We start from the raw sequence: 14,053 nt of genomic DNA, 5'->3' as shown, positions 1-14,053 counted from the left end.
TTTGCATTTTTCGTGCGGAGCGGACGAGATCACATCCCTCACCCCCTATCCGCCTTCTATCTCCCTTTTTCTTTCTCTATCGATCTTTTTTTCTCTCAACGGACGTATGCACAGTATCTCACGCGCAACGTGCGTGCACTCGGAGATCTTCCTAACGAGAATGAAAAATCGAGCCTCTGACTGGCAACCTAGCTAGAAAAATTCACTGGGGATCCTTGCTACGTGTGTGTGTGTTATGTGTGTTTTTGTGTACGTATCTTTATGTCAGAACTATGAAAAATGTTGATAGAAAAACACGTTTTTACAATGGATCATGTTACTCTATTTAGGTATTCTTGATATGTAATCCGTTTTCTGTTTTTCTTTTCTTTTTTTAATTTCATATCGATATTATCTTAAACTGACAGTCGCTTAAAAATGTTTGTCTAGTTACTGAACCCGAACTAATGGTAAATTTTGTTGAAACAATGAGATAAAATTTGAAATTCCTAGGAAAAATGAATATACGATGAAATACCAAGTCGCAAAGAAGAAGTACAAATAACAAGCGATTCATCAGTCCAAGAAAGAAAAGAAGTTTGCAGGACGAGGCAAGTCAATATTTGTATGTAGTAAATATTGGCTGGATAGAGACGTCTGTCGTAGTCATAGTCGTCGTCGTCGTCGTCGAAAGGACGAGAACCTTTATTTGTCTCGCGTTTTCACTGATGCCGGGTGGCATGTAACCGTGAAAACAAAACAAACGACAACTCGTCCTGTCTTTTCTCTAGTCAACCCCACCTACCCTCTACTCTTCTTGTCCAAGTAATGCATCCTAAGTAGTGCACCGAACGTATAAGCTGCAGGGAGTAGAACTGGGCAGTCAGCCAAGTGTTTTCTTCATGGATCACCCGAACTATTTCCAATATTTCTTAGGGAAACGAGAGAGACATACTGCTTACAATACGTATATCAGGGAAGAGAAAATAACAAGAAAAAACATAGAGAACAAAGGTTAGCTATTCTTGAAGAATATTCACTAATAAATGCCCAAAATATATAGGTAATAAGGTTTGTTGAAAAATAGGAATCGTTTTCAGACGAAGGGTTCACCTATCGCGAAAAAAAATCGAATAACCGCGTCAAATCCGATCGTTTTGTATAGAATTAAGTGAAGAGAGGGATCGCAAGACGCATTCTTTCAGCAGATATTTCTCCTCTCTAGTAGGGTCAACGAACTGTTTCGTCAGGCCGGCATCAAGAAGCGGGAAAGAGATTCACTGTAAGGGAGAAGAAAACCGAGGAGGATGAGAAGGTGGTGGGAGTGAGTCTTTAGCAGAGAGTGTACCGTACTCATGCTGCAAGTAGCAGCTTATAGCGGCGGATTAGCCTTGCAGTGGCGATGCTTACATCCCCTATAAAGCACCTCCTGCCATCGTCCTCGGCCTACCTCCATCCTCTCCACCGCCTCGACCCCCTTCGAAACCCCGTCAGCCAACCCCCGCCTCCTTCGTTGTTCCTCCCGCGATAGCCCTGCGGCCACCGCATTGTCTGCCGCCCAGCCAATACCCGTCGTGTTTCTCATACTTGTGTTCATTATCAAAAAATTCGAAAAGGAACGACGATGGTGCTGCTTCTGCTGTTACTGCTGCTGCTACTGCTTTTCCATTGCTTACCCGCCTACCCGTTGCACCATGAGCATGAACCCCTTATGTTACCGTACTGACATTCTACGAGGGTAGACCCGGTACACCCTCGTCTGATTAAGATTTCCTCTTTCTGATCATTCGAACGTTAAATCGCTCTACGACGTCCTAATATGATAGAACAAATGTTGATAATAGTCTCGATAATGCTAATAAACGTCAGATATTTAATATGTTAAAGAGCTGATTCTTTTTCAAGATTTTTAAATTAATTCCAGTAATTTTGATTATTGAATAAACGATTGATATAATATAATTTTTCTCCTTACATTTGACCGAGTAAAGAAGTAAAAAGAGGAAGGAAAGTAACTTTATGCACGAAACAACGCGCGCTCGTCCTTTTAATTTAATCTCATTAAGGAAAGTATATTTTCCTGGAGATAGAGATACGAAATGATTTTGAGAAGGCGCTACGTTAGACTACTAGTATACTACTCGTCCTATGCATTATACCGAACCTTGAGAATTTCACTTGACGGAGGCTAGGTCAGGACAAGAGGAGGACGGGGAAAGCGGTGGTGCGTAAATAGGAACAGAAATGCTTGAAGAAGAAAAACAACGTCAGTTGGAAAACTCACAACGTTTCATGCAACTCTCTGGTAGCTTTGCGTCGGCAAAGTAAGAAAGGTAAGAAAAGAGTGGTGGCAACGTTGGCGTAGTAAGAGTGTCGTAAGGGTTAACAAAAAAAAAAAAAAGAATGAAAGAAAAAGCAGGAAAGAGGGAGAGAGAAAAAGAAAAAGGAAGAGAAATAGTGGGAGGGGGTAAAAACGTCAGAGAAAGAAGGAAAGGAATAATGTAACCAAGACAGAGATTGCGCTGCCGCGGGGTTTTTGAACGAGCCGTAGAGAAGCAAAGAAGGGTGTAAGAGGTGGTGGAGGAAATTCTGATAGAGGTAGTAAGCGGGTTGAGGAGGCAGGTGAAAGGAGTCAGAGAGTAAGAGAGAGAAAGAGAGAGAGAGGGAGAGTGAGAGAGAAAATGAAGGAGGGTGGGGTGGAAGGGGTGCCTAGGCAGTCGAGGCGCACGGCCAAGAGAGAGCCAAGCGCCACTAATTAGTGCCAAGAACGTAATTAAGTAATTTTTAATTAAGTGACTGCCGTTTACGCGCACAACCACCACCTACGGACGACGGAGGTAGTAGCCTCGCTCGATGCAAGGTGCGTCATCCCCCTTTTGCCGCGACGCAAATCGAATTTCATCTCTTCTTTTTCTTTCTTTTTTTCTCTTTCTACTTTTCACGAGGAATCCGTTTTCGCACAGATAATCCGTCGATATCGTGGCTATGTCCCCACGAGAGTTTAAAATGCATCGACGAGTTGCTTCGAGTGAATTTATAATTTCCTACTGTGTACGATAACACTTTTTCCATTATATATAACTATAATTTAGTTCTCGTAACTGTTTTCATTTGCATGTAAGTATATTCTTATATACTATGCAATTGTTACCGATCACATGACAAGTTCGTAGATAATAAAATGTTTTTCTATTTCGATAATAATTATCATTTGATTATCTATTATCAAATAACAATTGTAAATATTACGAATGATTAAAATACGTCCGTATGCTTTAGAAAATGTTTCGTCTTCTCGAAGGTACAATACTCGTGGTGCAACGTTGAATAAGGCACCCTGGTCGTGGCAGAAAAGGTAGTAAAAGTTGTTGATAGGGGTAGGTCGGTATTGTAGGTTTCTACCTACCGGGAGGCAACCGTTAGTAGTAGGAGTAGCTATAGCAGCAGCAGAAACGGCAGTAAGTAGCGGTACCCAAAGAGTTGCCACTTCATTGTTCCATGTACTGAGTTTTAATTAAGGAGCTGGCGCGAATTTCTCGAGATCTCGCATGCGCATCTATATGTATTCGTAACTCGCACATAGACGATTTTTAAGTTAGTGTTCTCTGGAACATTCTTACCTTCACGGATATATTTTATACATACATAGACACAGTATATAGTTAATAATTGTATATACGGAGTCCTGCGTACGTAGAAGAAACAAACAAGAGATTTTCTTTGTAAGGATCGAGAGTCCTCATGGCAAACGAGTCGGCCGTGTCTTTTTCTTTAACCGTGCTTCTTTTTCCCTTCTTTCTTCCTTTCGAGGAGGAGCAGGTATAGCCAGCAGCAAGGCCGCGGCCCGAAAGTCAAAGACCAAAGTTTCCTTCTTCTCATTAGAGGGCTACGAAACTGCTACGATACATACTGCTGTCTACCCCTTTATCCCCGAGTTCGCCCCCACTCCTTTCATTACAGTTACCAGTCGTCAACGTTCTCCTCTCCGTTCGATCTGCTTTTCTGGTCTTACCACCTCTCGTTCGCTTTTGTCTCAAAGGATCCGTACTTGCTCATTTCGTCCAGGATCCCTTCTTTCTCTCGAGGGCTGGCTTACCGTCGTTTGCTTACTCGAGAAATAAAGAGAGAGAGAACGAAAAAGATTGAAAACAAGCTTCAAGGATGGTTTCGAACGAAAACGAGAAAACGAAAAGATACTCCTTGATTTCTTCTTATTCCACGATCGCGTACTTTCGATTTTGGATGAACTCTCTTAGAGGATCTTTCTCTTTAACTTACTTAACGAGTAACTAGCCGTCTCTCAGGAGAAAAGCAAAATAGCAGAAATCGGGAGAAGAAAGAAGGAGAAATTATGAACTAGTAAGCCACGGAAGGGTAGAAATTCCACGAGGGAAAAGGAAGTAGGGAGAAGCGGAGAAAAGATTATGAGAGCATAATAATTACAAGGCCTCCACTTACGTCCTTCCGGCACTACTTCGGAATCTCACATACTCTCGGAATACGCGAGAGAATGCGCGAACTACGTAAACGTCTCCGTGCTCATGTAGGAAAAGGAGTAGGAGTAGGAGTAGGAGGAGGAGGATGAAGAAGAGAAAGAAGAGGAGGAACGAACGCCTGTGGGACTACGTAATATACACGCGTGTAGTCCGTCTCTACGTCAAGCCTCGAAATTTTCCTCAGTTTCAACCCTCGTCCTCCCTCCCTCACTCCCTCTTCTTTCTCTTTTCTCGCTCGCAGCCAGCTTGTTTCTCGCAATAAGAGAAAAACCGTGGCTCGTCGTTCTTCTCCATCTCCTCTTCCTCCTCCTCGTCTTCTACTTCTTCTTGCGTGTGTGCCTTCCAACCGGTGAGCTCTACTCTATACGAAGGTAGCTAGATGGTCGCGTGTGTGGGCGCGCTCGCGCGCACGCATAGCCTAAGAACACGCGTGACGCTCACACGCGTCTAGCCTTTTCGTTAAATGGCCCTCGTTTGTATGCTGTTTACCATCCGACTACCCACGCACGCCTTCCTCTGCCGAGCTAACCTGACTCACCTATTACTACTACTACTATTACTACTTTCACTACTTCTACTACTACTATCATGACTATTACTACTATGACGACCTCACCTCTCTCCACCCCACTTTCAGCTGGCATGCACAATCTTGTGGGATTAAAATACAAGCTTGGAGAAGGGAAGAGAAGAGCCGGAGAAAACCTCCCGGTCCCGTGTGTGGAGAGATTTCCTACCACTTTTGTCTTTCTCTTTCTTTCTTTCTTTCTTTCTTTCTTTCTTTCTTTCTTTCTTTCTTTCTGTCTTTCTCTTTTTCTCTCTTGTGCCTTTTTTCTTTGTTTGTTCTCAAGATTTCGGTAAACCGGCATCTACTTTGGCATTTTAATTGGTCGGTCTTCTTTCTACACTCACAACTTTTATCAAGAAACTCATAGACTTTTCAGTGAAAAGAATTCTTATGGCGATTCAGGATAGTGCTAAAGATGTTTATTAGACCGTTATTAGAGGCATCTTTTTATTTCATTTCTTTTTCTTTTCATTATTGTACAATAAAGTAAGATATCTAGCATATAGAATTTTAGTGATATGATATTGTGTTCTGTGTTTCTACGTTTCTCTAGGTTATCGATTATATGTAATGCACGATCGAGACAGAGTGAGATTAGAATCAGAGAAAAGAATAATTTCTACTTAGAAAATTACTCTGTTATTATCTAAATAGCCTTCAAAGTATTTTCTTACAAAAGGACAGATGTTTCAGTGTACTTGCCACAAAGTACAATCGAGAATTGATAATGACGAAGAAGACGAATAATAATCTAGAAGATGATAGGAAAGAAAATAACTAAAAGTAGAAGGGGATAAAAGAAAGAAAAGGACTTGTAGATTACCGGTCGTCCTCTTTAGAGGGAATTATCGAGTATTTGGCTACGATAAACAACCCGCTCGAGAAAGTCACGGTGTAAATTCGACCAGCCACGTCATTATTACGGGACTCAAGAAATCTTCCGATTTCTTTATTTATCTCTCGCGCTCACTTTCTCTTATTAATGCTGAAGAACCGTAAACTTTCGCGGCTCTTCGCTAACCGATCGCTGCCATTTATATATCCATTAATTACATTAAATTATTTTTATCCCAATGTAATCAACCCTTTTTTTCTTTTGCTTATTTTTACTTTACTTTGAATCTGAATATGGAAACGTATAAATACTGTATATAGATATATATGCTCGTCTTATTTTGATTCGTTGAATATAATACACAACACTCCGTCAACTATTGGATTTTACGTATTATCCAAGAAGATATTATACTATCATTTTATAGTTAAAACAAAACATGTATATATAACTTTCACTTGGCGATTTGAAAAGTCAAAGTATTAGAATGGGAAATAGGAATAAGTCCAAAGTTAAAGGATTTTTTTCACGATACAAACGAAAGAGAGATAGCGATAGAACTCTCGTGCGAAGTAGATTTTAAAGGGAAACCGAACTATGTGTGTATGTGTATGCATGTGTTTAAGTGTGTTCTTTGTCCATTATACGACATAAAATTTCTTCCATTCCGGCGATAGGATCTGCCACCTCAGTGTCGCGTGTCCCAACTCCCAACGTGGGATCTGATAACGAGTTAACCCCAGTCCGCGCCTCGCTATCTTTTCATTCTCTCTGTCTCTTTCTATCTCTCTCTTTCTATGTCTGTCTCTCGATCTCTGTCTGTCTGTCTGTCTTTTTCTTTCTCACTCTCTCTTTTCCATGCATACTCGGAATACGTCAGACAAAGAGAGATGCCCGAAGATAGGGAGACGGAGGTACGAAGAAGACAGGCGAGTTTGCGCTCTCCCTCTTTCAACCCCCGCCACCGACACGACCCCAATCACCCCCCGGCTAGCTTCATCGAACGAAGGCTGTCAATATATCCTTGGCATAAGCAGATCCGATGATGCACGCGTGATATTCGAGGACTCACCCTCTCCAGCCGTAAGACATCCATACGCTTTCGAGTCGACACGAGCGTGAGAAAATGGGGTGCGAAGGATCGCTTTGTAATCGTCTCGCCCCATTCCTTCCTTCTCAACGCATTTTTCCTTTCTTTTCGTTTTCTCTTTCTTTTTCTTCTTCTTCTCTCTCTTTCCCTCTCTTCTTCTCTTTCTCTTTCTTTCTCTTTATTACAACAATATCATTCTAGAGATTTTTTTTTTAATTAATTGGTCAAATACACGATTTTTTAACTTGAAATAATGTCAATCGAATATTCATTTTCTTTTTTTATTAAATAATTTTTCAATCCTTATTATTCTTTGTTTTCAATTTAGAAACGTTTTATTCGATAATATTTCGCAAATGTATATACCTGACGAAAACACCGATAAATGTTAAATTAAGAAAAGTTGATTAATTTTCGATTGAGAATCTTATCGAAAGGTGGATCAATGTTGTTTTTGGTCAGATAAAGAGAAAAAGAGACGAAAAAGATGAAATGTCGAAGAACTAATAGGATACACATAGCGTCATAAAGTAAAACCTTCGTCGTTGGTGCCGCTTTCGAGCAGTTCTCGTGACAAAAGTACAACGATGGTTGTTAGGGTGTCGAGGGGTGAGTTGATAGAGGCTAGGGTGTATACGTAGGAGCGTAGAATAATGTGCCGAGGTATTTCCGCATAGGAAGCCGTGCATTAGGCTATCAGATCGAGCACGCTCGACGGCGCCAATTGGAGAACACGAGCAAGAAAAAGTCCAGCTAAACTCTTACGTGATTAGCCACAAAAGGAAACGAGCTACCTACCCCACACTTCGTGCCCAATAATTTTTCGAAAAATGTCTCTAAGGATGACACGGAAAAAACACTTTGTAATTTTTCTTTCTTTACAAGTTAAAAAACAAAAAGAAGATTGGAAGGATGATTTTTATAAGATCTTCTAATAAAAATTTATTTAATAATATAATAGAAAATAAACCATGAAAAAGAACAAAACTAACGCAATATCGTATGATATCGTTAAAATTATTGAAGTATACAAATTTACTTGTATCGAGAATTTTTATTCGTTTCTTTGTTTCTTAAAAGAGAAAAGTAGAAACAAAAAAAAAACAGGATATTTAAAAGGTTTTTCTCGTGCCTCACCAAGAGACCTTGTCTCCCTTGATACTCGAAGGTTGGAATACGAAGAACATGTTAGGAAAAAATTGCACGCGAGAGAACAAGCAGACAAGAGTGCAAGAGAGAAAGAGAAGAAGAGAGAGAGAGAAAGAAGCAGACAGATAGAGAGAATGAGGATGAAGATAGAAACGGCAAAGAGAGAGAATCGGAAAAGGAAAAAACGAACCCCGCAGGCTGCAACGAAACGACAGGACGAAAATGTAACTTGAAATATATTAGCTAGTAATTAGCTTTGTTCCTTGCCCGGAAGCTGAGCGTGATGCAATTTTTGCCAGGCATTTCTAACTTCTACAACACGTTCCCGTTGCCTTCTCTCTGTCTCTCTCTTTTATGTCGGCTGTGACAATGTTTTCAGAGAACCGAAAAATAAGCGAATGAGTATGCAAGAGAAAGCCACTCAACGTATAGCAACAAGATGGACAAGATCCTGTTCGCGGATTTTGATGCTTCTACCAGCGCTAAGTTTAATGCAAATGATAGTAATAGTACTACGACGAGAACGAGTATACTTGTGTTTTTTATCCGCCGTTGACGGAGTTTATGAGACTGATTAATCAGGACGTTTACGTTCTAGTGTACAGTTTATTCGTAAGTCCCGTGTACTATCTTAATCTTATATTTCATAAGAAGAACTACAAGCTCGCTCTCTCTCTCTTTCTCTCTCTCTCTCTCTCTCTCTCTCTCTCTCTCAGTTTATGTATATATGATTAACCTACTAATTTACTATATATCGATTTTAGTAATTGATTAGACTTTTTACTACGGCACGTACCGTAGCATACCATATTTTTGCTCGTTCTTTTACTATTATTTTTTTTAAGGACAATCGTCAAGGTAGAAGATAGCAAGGTGGGCAAGCAATTCATGACGACTAGCATTTTCAAGTTGAGAAATACTTATAAACTTTTTAAGGGTAGAAACGCGCGTATTCTTGCGATAACAAAATAGTAATAACGTAGCACCGAGATCACGCGTGAGCTTTCGTTCGCCTTATATCTTGGATCTGTACTGTACTCAGCCTAATTATAATCAGGCTAATGCCTACTGGTCGGTATGTGTCGGTACTCACAAACTCCTACGCTTTCTCATACCTGCCGCAGTGTAGATACGTTACTTATCCCCAGCTGTTACTAGGGGATGGTAATTAAGATTCGGACACACCCATCGTGACTCTCGTCTCTTGGGCTCTGAACGTTTCTGTAAAGGGAGTGGTCAAGCCCTCGAAAACCTTGTTCTCGTTTGCATACACGGAACTTTCGCCAACGAGAAACGTCTTACATGATTTCATTTCAAAGAACGAATCTTTTAGATTAAAAGGGAAAATTTAGATTACGTCCGAACGAGAAAATAGATTCTACGATGGGTCCAATCGAGATCTTGGACATTGGAAAATGTTCCGATTAAATTTTCCTTCGTCCTACATGTTTTAACTGGACCAGCATCGATGTAAGATTTAATTTCTAAGTCCCTTCTAATTCATCAAGAAAATATGACAACGTTATAAATGTGAATAAATTGAAGTTTACTTACCGGAAATTGGAGAACCACTTGACCAGCTGCGCTGTATTGTTTTTATTAAATTTGATGTCGGGGAAGTACATCTTGAGGACGGCCGAAGATGGGTACCTTACCCAGAAGAACATCAGCTTCGCTTTCCTCAGATGCATCGGCGTCAGCGTCGACGAGTACACCGTAGTTAAGGAAATATCATATGCAAGTGTTTCTTACAATACATATTTACATAAATATAAGAGATAAGTATCAATGATCGAAGACGCGTAAGTCGAAGGATCATAGAGCTCTAGAAATTTGTATCGTGTACGAGAAAATCTCAAACTTAATCGTGTTTCCTTCGTATAAAATTGGATTAGAAATCGTACAAACTGTGGGTATATCCCCATGGTAGGCGGTAGTAGGGGTCTAACGTTCTCGCTGAGGTTGACCTACGATTGGCCGCATCTTCAACGGAAGCCTTATTGACTCCTTATCAGTAATAGGATCTCTTGGTGTGGTTTCATCGCATTCTTATTCGGTTAATTCCTATGTTCGAACTTTTACGGAGACGCATATCTTTCTTCAGAAACTTTTGACTAATTTGTATAATAAGAACTGTTTCTAAAACGAAGGAAAGTAACACATTACATTAAATTCTTTTCTTTAAGTTTTCGGATATAAGTATTTAAGGAATAAAACTAATCAATATTGATAACGAAAATTAAAAAAGCTATGTTGCTCTTCGAACAACCTTCGATCACGGTAAGCTCGATTTTCTTATAAATCTTTATATTATATCGTATATGCGGGGTAGTTTAGTCACTGGAGAACATTTTCGTGCAAGAAAAATGAAAGGAAGAAGTCGCGGGTATATTTGGCGCGAAGGCCATGGCGAAACTCTGCAGACGAGGGTGAATTGAGAGAGAGAGAAAGAGAGAAAGAGGAGAGAAAGCTTACGACCACGACGATATATGCGACGCGCTCGACCTACCCCACAGAGAGAAGGAGTGTAGAGAAGAGAAAGAGAAAGAGAGAGGTAAAAAATGCGCCATTGATTTTACATCAAAGGCCGACTAAAAAGGTGGCAAAGAACGTCGTGTTGCCGATCGGATCGACACGGCGATGTTGCAGTTCTGACGATGCATCATCGTCTCTCACACATATACACGGAAATATACATGTATATATTCTTTCGCGCTCCCACACAAGGCTTTCCTCCTCCCACCTATAACGTCCAGCCCTTCTCGTTTTCTCTTTCTGGATCCGTAAGCTCTTTCAAAAACTGAGAAGCCGATGCGAGGCTGCAAGCAAGGTGAGTCATGTGCGATAATCGAGCTGCTGAACTTTTCGCGCTGGTTGATCATTTTCCGACGATCGTACTAGGAACATACCTTATCTCTCTCTCTTTCTCTTCGAAGCCGGATACGATAGCTATTTTTATGCTGTTAAAGCGTATCATCGGGTCAGCCCGTGGCCGCGGTGCATCGTTTGAGACTTTGAAAGAGAGACGCGGAAAAACTCGCACCGAGAAAAATCATTGGGATCACGGATGCGTGCTGGCCGTTAGAGTTTTTAATAGAAGCCTGTTTTAAAATTCCTTCTTCTTTTATACATAGAACTAACCCCGACTACACAAAGTCGAACGAAGATAATATATATATATCGTTTTATTATAAAACAGATGCTTTTTAATTTTCTTCTGTATCTCTATCATAAGTTATCTTTTCTCTCAAAGTTATTGTGGAATATTCCCTTAGTTACCGAGGACTCGCTAGTCAAGATGCATACGTACTTACTAACTGTTACGGACTATCACGTTTCCGTCGAAGATTTCAACGCTCGAACGGAGGTTGTCGACTACTACGCAGGAATGTTGTAGTGATAACACCGAGCAATGAAGAAGCAGGAAACTCGATTGAAGTCGAAAGAAACGAGATACGTGGTGAAACTAAGTTGATCGACTTTCATAATCTCGATTCTAGGAATAGAGAGAGTATAAGAGAAAAGGAAGAAAAGAGAGAGAGAGAAAGAGAGAGAGAAGAGGATTATCTACGATAAGTTGAGGAGACGTTCGCGATAGGAAGTTCGCGGAGAACCTCCTCCTTCGCCTCTTCCACCTTCAGCTCGTTTCCGTGGTTGAATTCCGAAATTACGGGACAGATTATTGGCTTGCGAAGTTGGGTGAGACTCGAGGCTGAGGGCAGACCGAGTAGTAGGCAAAGAACTTTCGGCTTGGTGCGTTGTTGCCGGACAAACTCTACTCGTAGGTGCATCCAACATTAGCCTAACTCCGTGGCAAACTAATCTAACATTCGTCCGAGTCCTCCCTCTTCCCTCCATTTCTCTCTCTCTCTCTTTCTCTTTCTCTTTCTCTTTCTCTTTCTCTTTATCTCCTTCTCCGTCTCCCATTCTTGTTGCTTTCTCTTCTTCTTCTTCTCTCTCTCCCCACTCACTCACTTTCTAGCTAGCTAGTTCACGTTCTTTTCGATCCCGCTCCCTCTTCCTTTCCCTCTATCCTACGTTCCCTAGCACCGCGGCGACTGCTCTTCTCCTTGCGAGCGAACGAGCTCTTTCTCTCAAAAACTCACTACCGTGTTTCAAAGTTTTCGCGTTCAACGAAATTCACCCTTTAGTTCTCTCCTACCTCCACCACAAAAAATATCCCTAAGCGTCGTACGGCTTTTTAGTCCTATTTCGTACATTTTCATTCCTTAACTTCCTTCGCACTTGCGGCGAGTTATCGTTTATTTTCTACATTTCTACTCGGAAGAAATACTCGTGATATAAGATTGCGTGGAATAGATCTCTAATCATTATTGATACACACAGATATAAGATTAAAGAAAAGATGAGTTGTCTTTATAAAGTAGTATTAGAAAAGGATATTGTAGGCTGAATTCCATCGTAGCTGATGTCTCCAGAGTTGCAATCACTGACCCGGTCGTTGTTGTCCATCCTTAAGTGACCATATTCCGGACTGCTGTGTTGTGCAGCCGCAAGTAAAACAGGATGCAACATGGCTGGGGCATGCGAGAGTGGAGGAGAATCCCTGAGTTCTACGCGTCCACTTGGAGGACTCGCAGGCAGCTGATGCGATCCCGGTGCTGGTACCTGACCTGCATGGCCCCCACGTGGGGGGTTGATTCCCGGGAAGAACGGCGAGTACGGCGAGAAGACCTGACTTTCGTGAAGACTCGGGTTTGGTATCGCTACGCTTGTTGGCAGGGACACTGGCAGCATTGGTGGTGGCGCGTGGTAAGGTCTCGGTGGTGGAGCTGGCGGAGGACTTTCACTGCCTCCTTGAGATCCGTTGCCCTCCTGCGCAAGAATTCTTGATACAGTCCTTGGTGTGATTCTCGTATCGGTTACCTGAAAAACGATGCTCATTGATCTTCCCTTACGTTAAATTTCTAAATGAGCTACATTTTTTAGGTCTCCGGACACCTATTGAAATCTTTCATTATGTTAAACATCCGAAAACCATATTTGGTTCTACGTCTAACTCACGAAACTCACCAAACGTTGATTTATACCTGAATTATTCCATCGTATTGCAAGATTGTAGGTACATAGATAGATATGAATCAAGATTTAGATGAGTTCAAAACTAACGTAGCCGACACTTGAAACCCAAAGAAAGCGTGAAAATACCTTTTGCCGCCTTTTCTTCGGCGTCATGACGAGGGAGAGAGCCTCATTCTGTTCCGAATCCCTGACTTCTCTCTCGTCGTTCCTCAGGTTGCAATATTGTTCACGTTGTTGCTGCTCCCTCTGCTGTTGTTCACGTTGTTGCTGCTGTTGCTGCTGTTGTTGCTGCTGTTGCGACTGTATCGGTCCAATGCCGTATAATTTTTGCGGCATCGGTGTCTGAAACATTCCAACGTTGGGCCTGACGTGCGGGGGTAGCTGATTTATCTGATTTAAATTATTTTCTGTGGGACCAGAATGAGGACCATGGTGCCCACCAGCCATGGGCCCTATTTGGGAAAAAGCCGTTGGTTGCGTTGGAGGGGGCCCACCGGTTAGGGGCCCCCGTGGCCCGTTTGGGCCACCGGTAGGTTGTGGAGCTCCCCTATCGACTACCTTCGTCCTTGGCGATTTCCTTTCGAGCATTTGAGTCGCTATTAGAAGTTCCTGCCTCATTTGCTCCGTAACAGCCTGTGCCGCTTCACTTTGCTTACCGACGATCCTCCTTTGCTGAACGAACCTCGCTACTATACTGTCGATTAAAGTAGTGAACGACGAAGTGATTTCTGTTTTAAGAATGTTAGCCAAAATTTCGAGATCCGCGCCGGTGATGTGTGGCCCTGAAGAAGCTGTCGCTGCATTTGCACCAATGCAAACGTTTAACCTTTCTTTCAAGTCTTTTTGTTGCAAGGGCGTGCTACTACTGATCGGCTGTTGTGGCGTTTGCGGCG

General features: G+C 41.7%; 1 protein-coding gene across 3 annotated transcripts in view; it reads right to left on the bottom strand.

Annotated features, from left to right (window-relative positions):
• LOC107074078 (uncharacterized) overlaps nucleotides 1-14,053 on the bottom strand; it is a 61,377-nt gene that overhangs the window by 44,863 nt on the left and 2,461 nt on the right. For 2 of the 3 annotated variants that reach the window (XM_015335124.2, XM_015335125.2), the window contains exons 1-3: nucleotides 13,287-14,053; nucleotides 12,522-13,004; nucleotides 9,672-9,826 (exon numbers count right to left, since the gene is read on the bottom strand). The exon at nucleotides 13,287-14,053 is cut by the window's right edge. In XM_015335124.2, the coding sequence (XP_015190610.2) occupies nucleotides 9,672-9,826; nucleotides 12,522-13,004; nucleotides 13,287-14,053 (1,405 nt within the window). The remainder of the gene's footprint in view (nucleotides 1-9,671; nucleotides 9,827-12,521; nucleotides 13,005-13,286) is intronic. The other variant, XM_015335126.2, reaches the window with a different exon arrangement.

This window comes from Polistes dominula, unplaced genomic scaffold, assembly GCF_049000335.1.
Source record: "Polistes dominula isolate Pdom_NZ unplaced genomic scaffold, Pdom_raw_medaka contig_20, whole genome shotgun sequence".
Classification (NCBI taxonomy): Eukaryota; Metazoa; Arthropoda; class Insecta; order Hymenoptera; family Vespidae; genus Polistes; species Polistes dominula.
This window is presented reverse-complemented; position numbering and strand designations above follow the sequence as displayed.